The 17942-nt window shown below is 42.3% G+C and overlaps 1 protein-coding gene across 1 annotated transcript in view; it reads left to right on the top strand.

Moving 5' to 3' along the window:
• Positions 1–11190: 11190 nt before the first annotated feature.
• The window catches only part of LOC124803470 (farnesol dehydrogenase-like), a 59766-nt gene continuing 53014 nt past the window's right edge, over positions 11191–17942 (top strand). The window contains exons 1-2 of the mRNA XM_047264661.1: positions 11191–11322; positions 16617–16640. Of these exons, the coding sequence (XP_047120617.1) occupies positions 11191–11322; positions 16617–16640 (156 nt within the window). The remainder of the gene's footprint in view (positions 11323–16616; positions 16641–17942) is intronic.

Below are 17942 nucleotides of genomic sequence, written 5' to 3'. Positions count from 1 at the left end.
AGATGGATCTCTTACTTGAAGACTCAGCATACAGAACATTGCAGGACGACCCAACTGAACGGATAAAACGGAAGACGCTTTCACTCCTGAAGAAGAGTTCTTTACCTGACGACGTTCTCAAAAAACTTCGTCCTGGTGCTGCTGTGCCACCGAGATTATACGGTCTACCCAAGATTCATAAGAAAGGGTTCCCGCTTCGTCCGATCGTGAGTAATTTGGGTGCTCCTACCTACAATCTAGCCAAGTATTTAGCATCTGTTCTTGGCCCTCACGTCGGTAAATGCGAACATCACATTCCCAATTCAATGGTGTTTATTCAGAGATTGAAGTCCTTGTCTCTTAGTCTCTCGGATTTACTTGTGAGCTTTTATGTTGTGTCGCTTTTTACCCGGGTTCCTCTGGAAGAATCCCTGCAATTAATTGGTGAGAAACTGGATGAGGAAACAACCAGGCTTTGTCGCCACGTGCTGACGTCGACGTACTTTTTATTTAATGACAAATGTTTTGAACAGACTGACGGAGTGGCTATGGGGAGCCCATTGTCCCCAATCCTACGCACACGGACCGTTACCTGCATGCTTCTAGCTGTCATCCATCGTTCCAGCGTACGAGGGTCCTGCGGACGTTGGCGAGAAGAGCTTATGCCATTTCAGATGTAGAAAGCTTGACACAAGAATTGGACCTTCTTAAGGTTGTGTTGAAGCAGAATGGCTATACAGGTAAACAGATCCGTCGTGCTTTCCAGTATGGACCTTCGCCTGAACCACCAGAAGATATCTGCAAATCGGACGGCAGCAATGAGCGTACAATCTTATACGCTCCACGTTTGCATCGGTATGTGCTGCAGACGCGCGACCAGGTCGTGTTCGTGTTCATTCGAATCTCTGTCTTCACGAAACCCTTCGTGTTCTTGAAAGTGCCTCGCCCGCATTTATTACCCAAGTTTCACTAGAGGTTTTCCCGAGCTTGATGCAGAACTTGACATTCACTCTTTGCTCACCATCAGTATCCATCGTGTCAGCGTAAATAATGTGCCAAAAACCCAAACAGTGTGTTGCTAAGCACACCACTATCACTTCGTTAACTTGCACGGTAACAGGGCCAAGGTCATTTCACGAATGGACACATGCCAGGTAACATAAAAATAACATTTGTCCTTTTTAGTAATGCAATCTCAGAAAGAAAAAACCTTGTCCTAGAACTTTTCTGACAAAGGGAGTGATTCAAAATATTTACCGCTGGTTAACTTTTCCTTTTACTGAAATCAGACTGAATATTCCTAGGATCTAGATTTCCTCTGATTAGTAAGAGATGAGTCGTAGTTGTGCGTTAATACATAATCTGATGATCTATCTGTGGCGAGCTTGTAATACCACAAAACGTGTAATCAAATTGATGCAGCTGCCCTCTCAAAAAAGTAGCTTAATAAAACAAAAAGTATCGTATTTCTGAATATTCATTATGGGCAACTAGTTCTGAATGAAATATAAATTGAATTGGCCACGAGAGTATTTAACTTGTTACTTCCACTCAAGGCTTCCAAAAAGACTTGTTTAGTAACTACCGCATGTTGACTCACAAAAACTGTACTTCATTTAACTGAATCTACCATCATTGGTATGGATTTGAAATAAAACATATAAGATTTATTACTTGGGCTATTATTGTGCCTCATACACAAAATTCCCTATAATGACATCACCTAAAGTAACATGAATCACAAGCTGTCCTTAGCAGACCCTTATAAAAATCAGTTTTTCAACGGATATTAAAAGATCATGTCAGGTACAGCTTATTCGGTGAATGAACTACCGACAGCAAGATAGAGAGATTTCACAAACAGAACGCAAGCTATTTCACAGAATCGTATTCTTTGAGAGTCAGTCTGCCCTGAGCTAGACAGATTTGCACTAGCCAACTTGGCTCGCCCACTGCCAGCATTTCGTAGTGCATAACGGTAGATTTGCCCAGGGGAGTTTTGTTGTTAATAAAGTGTCTGACACCTACAAACTATTGCTGATTCACACACACAGGCACACAGACACACACACACACACACACACACACACACACATATATATATATATATATATATATATATATATATATATATATATATATATGTGTGTGTATATATATATATATATATATATATATAGGGTGGTACAAAAAGTTACGGCCAGACTTTCAGGAAACATTCCTCACACATAAATAAAGAAAAGATGTTCTGTGGACATTTGTCCGGAAACGCTTAATTTCCATGTTAGAGCTCATTTTAGTTTCGTAAGTATGTACTGTACTTCCTCGATTCACCGCCATGATTTCATACGGGAAACTCTACCTGTGCTGCTAGAACATGTGCCTTTACAAGTACGACACAACATGTGGTTCATGCACGATGGAGCTCCTGCACATTTTAGTCGAAGTGTTCGTATGCTTCTCAACAACAGATTCGGTGACCGATGGTTTGGTAGAGGCGGACCAATTTCATGGCCTCCGCTCTCTCCTGACCTCAACCCTCTTGACTTTCATTTATGGGGGCATTTGAAAGCTCTTGTCTACGCAACCCCGGTACCAAATGTAGAGACTCTTCGTGCTCGTATTGTGGACGGCTGTGATATAATACGCCATTCTCCAAGGCTGCATCAGCGCATCAGGGATTCCATGCGACGGAGGGTGGATGCATGCATCCTCGCTAAAGGAGGACATTTTGAACATTTCCAGTAACAAAGTGTTTGAAGTCACGCTGGTGCGTTCTGTTGCTGTGTGTTTCTATTCCATGATTAATGTGATTTGAAGAGAAGTAATTAAATGAGCTCTAACATGGAAAGTAAGCGTTTCCGCACACATGTCCACATAACATATTTTCTTTCTTTGTGTGTGAGGAATGTTTCCTGAAAGTTTGGCTGTACCTTTTTCTAACACTATATATATACTACTGGTCATTAAAATGCTGATGTGCTACAGACGCGAAATTTAATCGACAAGAAGAAGATGCTGTGATATGCAAATGATCAGCTTTTCAGAGCATTCACACAAGGTTGGCGCCGGTGGCGACACCTACAACGTGCTGACCGTGCTCACACGAGGAAAGTTTCCAACCGATTTCTCATACACAAACAGCAGTTGATAGTCGTTGCCTGGTGAAACGTTATTGTGATGCCTCGTGTAGGGAGGAGAAATGCGTACCATCGACTTTGATAAAGGTCGGATTGTAGCCTATCGCGATTGCGGTTTATCGTATCGCGACATTGCTGCTCGCGTTGGTCGAGATCCAATGACTGTTAGCAGAATATGGAATCGGTGGGTTCAGGAGGGTAATACGGAACGCCGTGCTGGTTCCCAACGGCCTCGTATCACTAGCAGTCGAGATGACAAGCATCTTATCCGCATGGCTGTAACGGATCGGGCAGCCACGTCTCGATCCCTGAGTAAACAGATGTGGACGTTTGCAAGACAACAACCGTCTGCACGAACAGTTCGACGACGTTTCCAGCAGAATGGACTATCAGCTCGGAGACCATGGCTGCCGTTACCCTTGACGCTACATCACAGACAGGAGCGCCTGCTAAGTTGTACTTAACGACGAACCTGGGTGCACGAATGGCAAAATGTCATTTTTCCGGGTGAATGCAGGTTCTGATTACAGCATCATGATGGTCGCATCCGTGTTTGGGGGTATCGCGGTGAACGCACATTGGAAGCGTGTATTCGTCATCGCCATACTGGCGGATCACCCGGCATGGTGGTATGGGGTTCCACTGGTTACGCGTCTCGGTCGCATTGACGGCACTTTGAACAGTGGACGTTACATTTCAGATGCGTTACGACCCGTGGCTCCACCCTTCATTCGATCCCTGCGAAACCCTACATTTCAACAGGATAATGCACGACCGCATGTTGCTGGTCCTGTACGGGCCTTTCTGGATACAGAGAATGTCGACTGCTGCCCTGGCCAGCACATTCTCCAGATCTCTCACTAACTGAAAACGTCTGGTCAGTAGTGGCCGAGCAACTGGCTCGTCACAATACCCCAGTCACTACTCTTGATGAACTGTGGTATCGTGTTGAACCTGCATGGGCAGCTGTGCCTGTACACGCCATCCAAGCTTTGTTTGACTCAATGCCCAGGCGTATCAAGGCCGTTATTACTGCCAGAGGTGGCTGTTCGAGGTACTGATTTCTCAGGATCTATGCACCCAAATTGCGTGAAAAATGTAATCACATGTCAGTTCTCGTGTAATATATTTGTCCAATGAATATCCGTTTATCACCTGCATTTCTTCTTGGTGTAGCAATATTAACGGCTAATAGTATATATATATATATATATATATATATATATATATATATATATATATATACTATGTGTGTGTGTGTGTAAAGACACACACCTGTTTGTGTGTATGTGAAAGCAGCAATAGTTTCAATGTGTCGTATATATTCTCAGCATGTGTAAATGCAGGCACTTTCAACAACACATTATTTCACGATATATGACAGAACATTCTATCCGTACCATAGTCATGGGCAGATGAATAAGAAGCTTTCATTATTGTTCTGCTTTTATATGGCCAATGACTTTGGCCCTGATTACCTCGTTGGCTGGAGCCCTGTTGCTCTTATTAACCTTATTAGGTACACTATACAGCAGATCTCATAACGAAAGTCAATCAGTGGGTTGAAAGGTGAGAGAAAAAATCAATTGCAGATAACTGAAATGAAACAAACCGAATCTATAGAATTTGGCAAATATCCAAATATAATGGACAACTTTCATCAGAGTCTCTTAAAACGGGAGAACCGGCTATTAACTTATTTATGAACTAAAAATAAGAACACATTCCAAGGTGACCGCTTTTCATAACCTCTACTGCTAGGAAGTCGTACTTATTTGCAAGTACAATCAGAAATAAAATATTTCAATAACGACTAAATAGCAGAAAATTTCTTTGATAAATAGTCTTGATAAATTTCAACACGTTCCTCCCACAATTATCATTAATGTCTGTGAGGGTAATCTTATTGTATGATATTGATTAACAACATTAGTAATAATTTTATACGTGCAACACTGATCTAGTAAAATGTGAGAAGTTCCCAGGAATGATAACTGAAAGATGTTACCCATATCGAAGACATGATTGTAATATGATTTAAATTATTTACAATTAACAGTAGAAGTTGTGCAAAATAGTTGGATTGAAAAAGCTCTTGCATAAGAGACAAATGTAAATCGTCACAAAAATGAAAATGTACAGCCGGCTCGAGGTGGTCCCATATAATAAGCCAGATCTTATATAGGGGCAGTTTGGTGATTAGGGGAGTCCAGAAAACTCATCCTGGTACTCTTCGAATCTCACGTCTACACTGCGAGCTGTGGGATGCTTTGCATTGTCCTGCTGGTAGACGCACGAGAATAATGTCACCCAGGGAATGCCACGAAAATGTACTCCAGACCATGGTGCAGTCCGCAGCTCGTGGTCGTGCGGTAGCGTTCTCGCTTCCCGCGCCCGGGTTCCCGGGTTCCATTCCCGGCGGGGTCAGGGATTTTCTCTGCCTCGTGATGACTGGGTGTTGTGTGACGTCCTTAGGTTAGTTAGGTTTACGTAGTTCTAAGTTCTAGGGGTCTGATGACCATAGATGTTAAATCCCATAGTGCTCAGAGCCATTTGAACCATTTTGAACCATGGTGCAAGCGTGGAAGCTTGCGACGAATGTCGCAGGGGCGTACGCGCCAACAGAAATCTGTACGATGGAACATAAAATGTGATTCACCTGAAAGGCCACCTGTCGCCGCTCAGTGGACGTTCAGTTGAGGTTCTGCCGTGAGAATTCCAGCCTCCGTCGGCGATGAACAGCAGTCAGCATGGGTGCAGGAAGCAGCCGCCTGCTGCGGAGGCGCATACGCAGCAACATTCGCTGAACGGCCGTTGAGGAGACACACATTTATTAAGGAAAAAAAAAAGGTTTGAAAATGCCTCCCTGACATTATGTTTCTAGTGTAAGAATTATAATATTTACTATTTAAAACAACTGTCATGAGCATGCGACAGGAATGACGAACAAAAAGCAACGTTGCCTAAACCTGCAATATATAGAAATAGGAAACGACAAGGATGAAGAAGAAGTAGAAGACGAAGCTGAAAATGAAGGAAAGTATGCAGAGATTAGTTTTAAAGGAACCAGATTTTAGTGACCCATAAGGAATCGTAAAGATTCAGGCATATTGGGAATATTCTTTGTTCATGGCGTCAGGTGAAATGTGAGGTGTACAAACGGAAGGTGAATACGAGAAATGAGCTGCTTGTTGGCATCACTGAAGGTGCTGCTCTCATTATGGAACGTACAGAATTACTCGTACAACCAACAGTACATGTCCTCCCAAGAGTGCGCATATGCAATGAAGCTGACGGTGGGATATTCTAGAATTTATTTTCAACTATAAAACACTTGTAATGTGATATGTACAAAAAGGCTTAAGGAGATTCCATTAAAAAATATATTTTGGAATTGTCACTCCGTAAACAACGTTGTAACGTTTACAAACTGTTGTATGTGTATGCACGTGTAAACTCGATATTTTATTGATCAGTACTGCAGCTGAATAACACTGTACATTAAACTCTACTATCTCGGAAACTATTCCGAATATGGCGTATGTCCATATGATGATTTTGCCTTCAAATGATCGTTCTTTTTATATGCCTGAAAAGTGACCACACCTGCCGAGAAACCCTGTACAGTAAGGCTTTGCAGTAATTGTTTTCGTGTTTACACATTTAATACTTGGTTGTGTGGACCAGTGCCTGAAGCTATTTGAAGTGAAATAATAGTGTAAGGGAGGTTCAGTGTGTAATGCAACAAATATTTATGAAGGCAGGTTGCTTTGATTTACCATTCCAGTGCAGGATATTGTTTCCCTCTCATTTGGATACGAAACTCTACTTTTTAGCATAATCCTCGTACAATGAGAGGGCCTTACACCTCCCTACCACGCTGGCCTCTATGCCGGCATGGTACCACCTGCTGGTCGACGTCGGAGCCAACGTCAATAACCTCTCCATCATCCACGCACTGGTTCTTGCGGAGTGCATTATTCATTGGACTGGACAGATGGACCTCGGAAAGTGCGAGATCCAGCCTAAAGGGTGAATGAGGAGTGGAGTTTTGTAAGCTCCTCTTGGATACGCAGACATGTGTGAGGTGTTGTGTTGTTATGGAGAGGAAGACAGTCATTTACATTTTTGTGCCAACGAACATACTGAAGTCGTTCCTTCAGTTTCATGAGTGCACCAGGGTAAACTTCAGAGTTCGTCATTACATTATGAGGGGTACATCAAAGTGTCCACACTACGAACAGAGATGTCGAGCACTGCAGCGAGGTGTCTGTCTGTGATCCGTCACTCACCTCGAATGAAAACGTCCACACGTCCCAAAAGTGCAAGAGTCACAAACGTGTGCAGCGAACCGGCATATGGGACATCGGTCAGGTTTCCACCAAAAGGAACATAATGACAGCTTTCCGGTCTTTGAACGCACCTGCATTACTGATGCCATTTTGAAGGCTATGTATAGAGCCGCCACATACCGAAGCTTCATAAAACTACAGAAGCTTACGCATGGTATTCCACGATGTCCGCCAACAAATCTTCATGTTTTCAACAGAAAGGGACAGAGAAAAAATATGTTACATTACTTACTGGTTCATGGTGTGGGTTCCTGTAGTCATGTCCTAGTTCATGAACCACGGGCAACGTATGAGTGGCCAAGTAAGTGGTCCCGACAGTCGGGATACCAGTTGCTTTGGAATAAGGCTGGGCATCTCGGACATATTCTGAGTCGTGGTCACCTTTGTGCTCATACGGCAAAGACTACGAAATCCACCGGTTAGTCCCTCAGCTGTTACGGGTAAAACCCAATGGCACTCGGGGCAAGTAAGGCTAGCAACCTGCTTCCCTGGTACTTTAAATATGATGCTGGCAACAATCAGAGCAAAATGCCTCGGACCTTTGGAGGTGACTGAGTCCCACCTCTAACTGACAAACCAGGGACTCCTAAGATACGACTTGGCAAACAAATAGTAATGAGATGGGGAGCTATTAATATCAATGGGGGCTACTCTGGAAAGAAAGTAGAGCTGGCAGAGGCAGCAAGTAAGATGGGGCTTGACTTTTTACCTGTTAGTGACATTCGGGTAAGGGGTGAGAAAGAAGAGGAAGTGGGAGAATACAAGGCCTACCTGTCAGGAGTCAAAGCAGGAATAGCACAACGGGGTGTGGGGCTTTACATCAGGAAAGAAATGGAACCCAGCGTAGTTGCAATAAGGTATGTAAACGAACGACTGATGTGGATAGATTTGACAGTGTCTAGCAAGAAAATTAGGATTGTGTCAGTATATTCGCATTGTGAAGGGACAGATCAACATAAGATGGATACTTTTTATGAGGCACTCAGTGATGTAGTTGTTAGAGTAAAGGACAAGGACAATGTTCTGCTCATGGGTGATTTTAACGCCAGGATTGGAAATCGAACAGAAGGGTATGAAAAGGTTATGGGTAAATTTGGAGAGGATATGGAGGCCAACAGGAACGGGAAACAACTCTTGGATTTCTGTGCCAGTATGGGCTTAGTAATCACAAACTCCTTTTTTTAAACATAAGAACATTCACCGGTATACTTGGGAAGGCAGAGGAACCAGATCTGTCATTGACTATATAATAACAGATCAGGAATTCAGGAAGGCTGTGAGGGATACACGTGTATTCAGGGGATTCTTTGATGACACTGATCATTATTTAATCTGCAGTGAAATTGGGATTGTGAGGCCGAAAGTGCAGGAGGTCAGGTCCATATGTAGGAGGATAAGAGTGGAGAAACTTCAGGATATGGAAATCAGGCACAAGTACATAACAGCGATCTCAGAAAGGTACCAGTTAGTTGAATGTAGTCAATTACAGTCATTGGAAAAGGAATGGACAAGGTACAGGGACACAGTACTAGAAGTGGCTAAAGAATGTCTTGGAACAGTGGTGTGTAAAGGGAGGATGAAGCAAACAGCTTGGTGGAATGACACAGTCAAGGCAGCCTGTAAAAGGAAAAAGAAGGCGTATCAAAAATGGCTACATACCAGAACCCAGGTAGACAGAGAAAGTTATGTTGAAGAAAGAAACAAAGGCAAACAGATAATTGCAGCATCCAGGAAGAAATCGTGGGAAGACTTTGGAAACAGGTTGGAGACTATGGCTCAAGCTGCTGGAAAACCATTCTGGAGTGTAATTAGCAGTCTTCGAAAGGGAGGTAAGAAGGAAATGACAAGTATCTTGGACAGGTCAGGAAAACTGCTGGTGAATCCTGTGGATGCCTTGGGCAGATGGAGGGAATATTTTGAAGAGTTGCTCAATGTAGGTGAAAATGCGATCAGTAATGTTTCAGATTTCGAGGTAGAATGGGATAGGAATGATGATGGAAATAGGATCACATTTGAGGAAGTGGAAAAATGGTCAGTAGATTGCAGTGCAATAAAGCGGCTGGGGTGGATGAAATTAAGTCGAAACTCATCAAATACAGTGGAATGTCAGGTCTTAAATTGCTACACAGGATAACTGAAATGGCCTGGGTGTCGGGACAGGTTCCATCAGACTGGACAAAAGCAGTAATCACACCAATCGTTAAACATGGAAACAGAAAAGATTGTAACAACTACAGGGGTATCTCTTCAATCAGCGTTGTGGGTAAAATCTTCTCAGGTATTGTTTAAAGGAAAGTGCGAGTATTAGTTGAGGACCAATTGGATGAAAATCAGTGTGGGTCTAGGCCTCTTAGAGGTTGTCAGGACCAGATCTTTAGCTTACGGCAAATAATGGAAAAGTGTTATGAGTGGAACAGGGAATTGTATCTATGCTTTATAGATCTAGAAAAGGCATATGACCGGGTTCCTAGGAGGAAGTTATTGTCTGTTCTACAAGATTATGGAATAGGAGGCAAACTTTTGCAAGCAATTAAAGGTCTTTGCATGGATAGTCAGGCAGCAGTTAGAGTTGACGGTAAATTGAGTTCATGGTTCAGAGTAGTTTCAGGGGTAAGACAAGGCTGCAACCTGTCTCCACTGTTGTTCATATTATTTATGTATCATATGTTGAAAACAATAGAATGGCTGGGTGAGATTAAGATATGTGAACACAAAATAAGCAGTCTCGCATATGCGGATGACTTAGTGAAAGAACTGGAAGCGAGGTGTAGGAAAGCTAATGCAGTGAGTGCTCAGCTACGATCTACTCTCTTCTGCAAGAAGGAAGTCAGTACCAAGACTAAGTTATCTGTGCACCGTTCAATCTTTCGACCAACTTAGCAGTATGGGAGCGAAAGCTGGGTGGATTCAGGTTACCTTATCAACAAGGTTGAGGTTACGGATATGAAAGTAGCTAGGATGATTGCAGGTACTAGTAGATGGGAACAATGGCAGGAGGGTGTACACAATGAGGAAATCAAAGAAAAACTGGGAATTAACTCTATAGATGTAGCAGTCAGGGCGAAAAGGCTTAGATGGTGGGGTCATGTTACGTGCATGGGAGAAGCAAGGTTACCCAAGAGACTCATGGATTCAGCAGTAGAGGGTAGGAGGAGTCGGGGCAGACCGAGGAGAAGGTACCTGGAATCGGTTAAGAATGAATTTGAAGTAATAGATTTAACATCAGAAGAGGCACCAATGTTAGAACTGAATAGGGGATCATGGAGGAACTGTATAAGGGGGGCTATGCTCCAGACTGAACGCTGAAAGGCATAATCAGTCTTAAATGATGATGATGATGATGATGACTTATTGAACTCCTCTCGTAGAACAATACCTTCATTTCAAATGTGGAGTTTACTCCGTCGACGTTATGTAGCTTAACAAAACGGTCGTCTGCAAACAAATTGTTTGGAACAAATGCTGCTACGTTATTATTCGGTCAAACCGAATGTCGATTTGAATAAGGCAATAACTGCTCTTGTACATGTTCCAGGTTCTAGAAGCTACTCGTTAAGGCGTTCCACTGAAGTCGTCCATCGGAGAGACAGGTCTGTTTGCCCACCGGCGGAGGGAGAATGGACTGCGATCTGGCGATAACGGGCTGCCCCGCCGGACGTACGCTGGCCGCCTGTCCTCTGGAGGCGAACAGCCGCTGAGGCGCGCCACTTGCTGTCAGGATGGAGCGGTACGCAGGTCGCGTCGCCCTGGTGACGGGCGCCAACTCCGGCATCGGCGCCGCCACCGCACTATCGCTGCTCAGGAGGGGGCTCAAGGTCGTCGGCCTCGACAAGAGGATCGACAGGGTCCAGGTAGTTAACTAACCAGCACCCTCGGTACAGCATCTCAAAACTGGACAGGTTCAAAAAATTGTGCCAGTTCTTCAGTTAGAAGTGTTATTTAGCTAACTGCAACAGAAACAGCATGGGTTTCAGAGCAATAGAGAAATGAATGTGATGTATTAAGAGTAAGATATTACTTTTTTCTATTTTTAGCTCAGTCACTTTTTTATGACACAATCGTAACTGGTTTTTAGTCTTCAAAGCCCATCCTCAGATGCTACTTTTTTTGAGTCATCAGTCTTCTGACTGGTTTGATGCGCCCGCTACGAATTCCTCTCCTGTGACAAACTCTTTATCTCAGAGTAGCACTTGCAACTGACGTCTTCAATTATTTGCTGAATGTGTTTCCATATCTGTCCTCCTCTACAGTTTGTCCCCTTTACATCTGCCTGTAGTACCATGGAAGTCATTCCCTGATGTCTTAAACAGATGTCCTATCTTGCTCTCCCTTCTCCATGTGAATGTTTTCCTTTCCTCTCCGATTCTGTCCAGAATCCCCGCTTTATTACCTTATCATTCAATCTAATTTTCAACATTCGTCTGTAGCACCACTTCTCAAATACTTCGATTCTCTTCGGTTCCAGGTTTCTCATAGCCCATTCTTTACTACCACACAATGTTGTGCTCCAAATGTACTTTCTCAGAAATTCCTTCCACAAATTAAGCCCCTTTTTACCGGTGCTAGTCTGCTTTTGATGTCCACCTTGTCCCGTCCGTCGCTAGTTATGTTGTGAAACTTCCTGGCAGATTAAAACTGTGTGCCCGACCGAGTTCGAGTCTCGGTCGGGCACACAGTTTTAATCTGCCAGGAAGTTTCATATCAGCGCACACTCCGCTGCAGAGTGAAAAACTCATTCTGGAGACTAGTTATGTTCTTGCCTAGGAAGCAGAATCCACCTACTTCATCTACTTCGTAATCGGTCCTGACGTTAACTTTCTCACTGTTCTCATTTCTGCTACATCTCATTACTTTCGTCTTTCTTAGATTTACTCTCAATCCATATTCTGTACTCATTAGACTGTTCATTCTGTTCAGCAGATCACGTAGTTATTCTTCGCTGCCACTCAGGATAGTAATGTCATCAGTGAATGGTATCATTGATATCCTTCCACCTTGAATTTTAATCCCTCTGCTGAACATTTCTTTTTTTTCCCCTCATTGCTTCTTCGATGGTACAGTAGGGGCGAAAGACTGCATTCCTGTCTTACACCCTTCTTAATCCGAGCACTTGGTTCCTGGTCGTCCACTCTTATTATTCCCTCCTGGCTCTTGTACATACAGTATATGACCCGTCTCTCCCTACAGCTTACACCTATTTTTCTCAGAATTTCGAACTTGCGTATCCCACTTGTTTGCGTATTGATTCTTCCTGACTAATCTGTTACACTTCAGCCTGCTCTTCATCACTACTGCATTCTGATCTGCTCCTGGGTACGCCTTACAATCGAGTATCTGATTTCGGAATCTCTGCATGTGTATGACGTAATCTAACTGAAACATTGCCGTATCACCCCGACTTTTCCAAGTATACCTCGTCCTCTTGCGATTCTTGTACAGAGTATTCACTATTACTAGCTTAAATTTATTACAGAACTGAATCAGTCTTTCTCCTGTCTCATTCCTTGTCTGACGCCAATATTCTCCTTCCCTTACAACTGTACTCCAGTCCCCGATTACTATTAGATGTTTATCTCCCTATTCGCGCTGTATTACCCGCTCGTTATCCTCATATACTTTCTTTGTCTCTTAATATTCAGTTTGCGGCGTCGGCATTTACACATGAACTATCGTTGGTGTTGGCTTGCTGTCGATTCTGATAGAAACAACACTATCAGAGAACTGTTCACAGTAACACACACTCTGCCCTTCCTTCTGTTTTTAATGAATCCTACTCCCACTACACCATTTATTGCTGCTGTCGATATTACCCTACACTCATCTGACCATAATTCCCTGTCGTCTTTCCATTCCACTTCACTGACCTCTACTATGCCTATAATGAGCCTTTGAATTTCTCTTTTCAGATTTTCTAGCTTCGCCATCCTTTCGTTGGTTATTTAACCTTTTTGTCATGGTCACCTCCCATTTCGCAGTCCCCTCCCAGAGATCCGAATGGGGGGACTATTCCGGAATCTTTTACCAATGGAGAGATCATCATGAAACTTTTTCAGTTACAGGCTACATTTCTTGGAGGTACAGGTTGTTTCTTTAATGCAGTGATTTCCATTGCCTTCTGTATTCTTGATTGCGTTTACTTAAACTTATGGGCTGACTTTTTTCTGGTTCATAAACATTTTATCTTTATCTGTTATTACTTTTATGTTGTAATTTCATGTAGTGACACGTTCCATGACCTTGGACATTTGGTATTGTTGATTCTTCCGCCCTTAGGGGCAGTTTCCTAAACCGAGGACAAGAGAGTGGCCTTAATCTCCGTCCGCTCCATCGCCCTCTTTGACAAGGCCGTTGGCAGAAAGAGGATGATTTTTATGTCGGAAGTCTTCGCCCGCCAATGCTGGTTATTAATCAATATTTAAGTAGTTTCGTGTTTCGAACTTGGGACCGAAGACGTGAATCAAATCAACAATCAAGGACGATACTCCTCGACCACTTGTGCATCACCAATGCTGCTATGGACAATACGAAAGGTTACAGTAAGACCTGAAACAAGTGCTATTTTTTTCACTTGGTTTACTTGTGAGCTTATTAATGTGCTATAACAATGTATATGGTTTCATACATATGAGCGGCATTTGATGGACAAGTGCTCATCACCGTCTCCACAAACTGGATGTTGTTTCTTCCAAAATGTATTAACAGTTCTTGCTGCTAACAAGTGAATCAGACTGTAGGACTGTAACACTATAAACACTATTCCCTGAACTTGTCATATTCACAGAGATTCAAAACTCGCTATCTAATGCCGGTAAACAAACAAACCAAGACTTACCATAATGTTGCGTTTGGCCTCTATATTCACATTAGTGAAATCCATCAATAGAGTCCAGATTTTCTCAATACAGTTAACCGTAATGAAAGCGTCGTCCCTCCGTGGATTCCCATTTATTTTCACGAAACATCTTGATGATACCCGCCTGTTGCTCGAGCGTGTAGTAACAAATCAAGCAGACCGTCTCTGAATTTCTTCGACATCTTCCTTTAATCCGTACTTATGGAGATCCAAAATACTGCAGCTGAGCTAAATTTTAATCAGAATTCTTCCAACAAATTTAAATAGATAAATCGCCTTCCCTACTGCCGACACTACTTGCCCGTTTCATTTCATAACGCTTTGCAATGTTACACGTAGACATACAGAGCGTAACAGGTGCAATTTATTTTAATTTTATACACACGTCAAGTTACGCAGGACCAAAATGAGGAGCAAATGTCCAAGGTCACGGAATGCGTCAGTACATGAAATTATAACGTAAAGGTAATAGCAGATGAAAATCTAATCTTTGTTAACCATAAAAATGCCAGTCTGTAAGTTTAAGCAATCGCGATCAAATAAGCTAATATTGTTAACGAGAAATGACAGTAAGGAATAGATATATCTATATATATTAAGAGGCCAATGTCAAAATACCCTGACTCGCGAACAGGGGTCGACAAGAGGTTCGTGAACTTTCATCGCTTATTGCCCGAACCGCCCGTTTCTGAGCCAAAAATATCCTTTTGGAATGGGAAGAGTTACCCTAAAATGTAATACCATACGGCATAAGCGAATGAACATAAGCAAAGTAGACAAATTTTCGTGTCGAACGATCACTCACTTCAGTTACCGTTCGAGTAGTAAAAATGGCTGAACAAGATCCTGAACGTGGGCTTTCCATCTATCTGAACACCTATGAATTTGAACTGCTCAGTTTCACTAACCATATGCCCATTTTTTGAAATTAAAACGTCGGGTTTTGCTGAATTGTATGTTCCAAACATTAAAAACTGAGTCTTACTGTGATTTAGCGTTAGTTCTTTCTCTACAAGCCATGAACTTATGTCATTAACTTCACTAATTGAAACTTGCACACAGCATCCTTTACTACCAAGCTAGTGTCATCTGCAAACAGAAGTGTTTTAGAGTTACCTGTAACACTAGAGGGCATATCATTTATATGAATGTGGAACAGGGGTGGCCCCAACAACACTGATCCCTGGGGCACCCCCCCCCCCCCCCCGACCATATCCCACTCAAACCCCACATCACAGCTACTCTCAACTTTGTGAATAGTAATCTTTTGCTGTCTGTTGCTAAAGCAAGAGGTGAAGCAAGTGTGAACTACTGCCCATATTCCGTAATGGTCCAACTCCTGTAGCAATATTTCGTGATCAGCACAATCAAACGCTGTAGTTAATTTTCAAAAAAATGTCTAGTGTTCGAAATCTTTTGTGCAACCCATCCAGTAACTCACAGAGAAAAGAGAATATAGTATTTTCAGCTGTTAAAAGACTTCTAAAGGCGAACTTTACATTTGATAGCAAATCGTGTGATACAAAATGATCAATTATCCTTACATACACAGCATTTTCAACAACTTTGGCAAACACGGATGGCATAGAAACAGCTCTAAAATAGTCTACATTATCTCTTCCCCTTTTTATAAAGCGGCTTTACTTAATCGTTCAGGAAACTGACCATTCCTAAAGTAAAAGTTACAAATATGGCTAAATACAGGGCTAACATGTGCAGCACAATACTTGAATATTCTGGCAGGCACTCCATCATATCCATAGAGTCCATAGTCTTCAGTGATTTAATTATTGACTCAATCTCCCCCTTTTCTGTATCACAGACGAGTATTTCAGATATCAGTCTCGGAAAGACATTTGCCAAGAAAGTTATATGATTCCCTGTAGCAATTACATTTTTATTTAATTCACCAGCAATGCTCAGAAAATGATTATTAAATACTGTACATACATCTGATTTATCAGTAACAGAAATATTATTTCCAAGAACTGACTTTATATCCTCTACCTCTAGCTGCTGACGAGACACTTACCTCACAACTGACCATATGGCTTTAATTTTATCCTGTGCATTAGCTATTCTGTTTGCATACCACATACTTTTTGCCTTCCTAATAACATTTTAAGCACCTTACAGTACTGTTTGTAATTGGCTACTGCAGCTTGATTGTGACTACTTCTAGCATTTTGATATAATTCTCGCTTCGTTCTACATGATATCCTTATTCTACTAGTCAGCCACGCGGGCTGCCTTTTACTGCTAGTACCCAGTTTAGAACGTTCTAATGGAAAGCAACTCTCAAAGAGCATGAGAAATGTGTTAAGGAAAGCCGGTTCTAGGCGCTACAGTCTGGAACCGCGTGACCGCTACGGTCGCAGGTTCGTAACCTGCCTCGGGCATGGATGTGTGAGATGTCCTTAATTTAGTTAGGTTTAAGTAGTTCTAAGTTCTAGGGGACTGATGACCTCAGCAGTTGAGTCCCATAGTGCTCAGAGCCATTTGAACCATTTTTGTTAAGGAAAGCATCATATTTGTCATCTATGTTATCTGCACTGTAAACATCCTGCAACTCTTGTTCGTTAACGACGCTTAAGAAATGTCTATTGCTGTTCGATTAACGTTCCTACATAGTTTGTAATTATATGTGACATTTGCTTGAGTACAAAAGCCTTTTAGTGTTAAAATCTGTGCATCATGGTCTAAAAAGCCATTCACCCATTTACTAACAGAATGCCCATCTAGTAATGAAGAGTGAATAAAAATATTATCTATGGCTGTGCTACTGTTTCCCTACACCCTAGTTGTAAAGAACACCGCCTGTATCAGGAGATCTACCAACATCCTTTTTCTGGCACCATCATTTAGAAAATTTATATTGAAGTCAGCACATATAATTAATTTCTACTACTTCTTACAAAGTGAATCAAGAACCCTCTCTAGCTTGAGCAGAAATGATCTGAAGTCAGTGAGGGGACCTCAAACAACATTAATTAGCAGTTTAGTTTCACTAAATTCAACTGCCCCTGCTCAACATTCAAATATGTGTTCAGTGCAGTGCTGTGATACGTGTATACACTCACACGGAATTCTATTTTTTACGTACATAGCCACTCCCCCATCCCGCAAGGGATGAAAAACAGCCAGCTAATCTGTATCCTGGTAAACGAAGCCTCTGAAGTGTGAAATTATTTAAGTGGTGCTCCGATATATCAATAACCTATAAGCAGGTCACTAACTTTGCCTCTAATACCTCTTATATTTTGATAAAATATGCAAATTCCTTCTCTACTTGGAAACATGAGGTCCTCTGAAGGTGAGCCCTTAGTTAGAGGGACTTGCTTTAGGTACGTGCTGATATTTCTACTGGTGGCTGAGGACAGCGTACTGAACGATATTATATCTTTATTCATGTAACTGCAGACTAAAAGTCATAGTCAGTACAAGTCATCTATTTTCAGGTGTGAAGTGTGGACGTGTAGACGCAAGTGTATACTGACAGGCATAATACTCTTAATGGTGCAGTATGATCATGCAGTAAGCGTCAGGTCGTAAAGTTTCTGATGTTTGTGGGAAGACTGATCCAAGCAGAGAAACAACAACCAGCACTCTGGTGTGTGT

This window comes from Schistocerca piceifrons, chromosome 6 (assembly GCF_021461385.2).
Source record: "Schistocerca piceifrons isolate TAMUIC-IGC-003096 chromosome 6, iqSchPice1.1, whole genome shotgun sequence".
Classification (NCBI taxonomy): domain Eukaryota; kingdom Metazoa; phylum Arthropoda; class Insecta; order Orthoptera; family Acrididae; genus Schistocerca; species Schistocerca piceifrons.
Note: the sequence above shows the minus strand (reverse complement) of the source record. Positions and strands in the feature narration are given on the sequence as shown.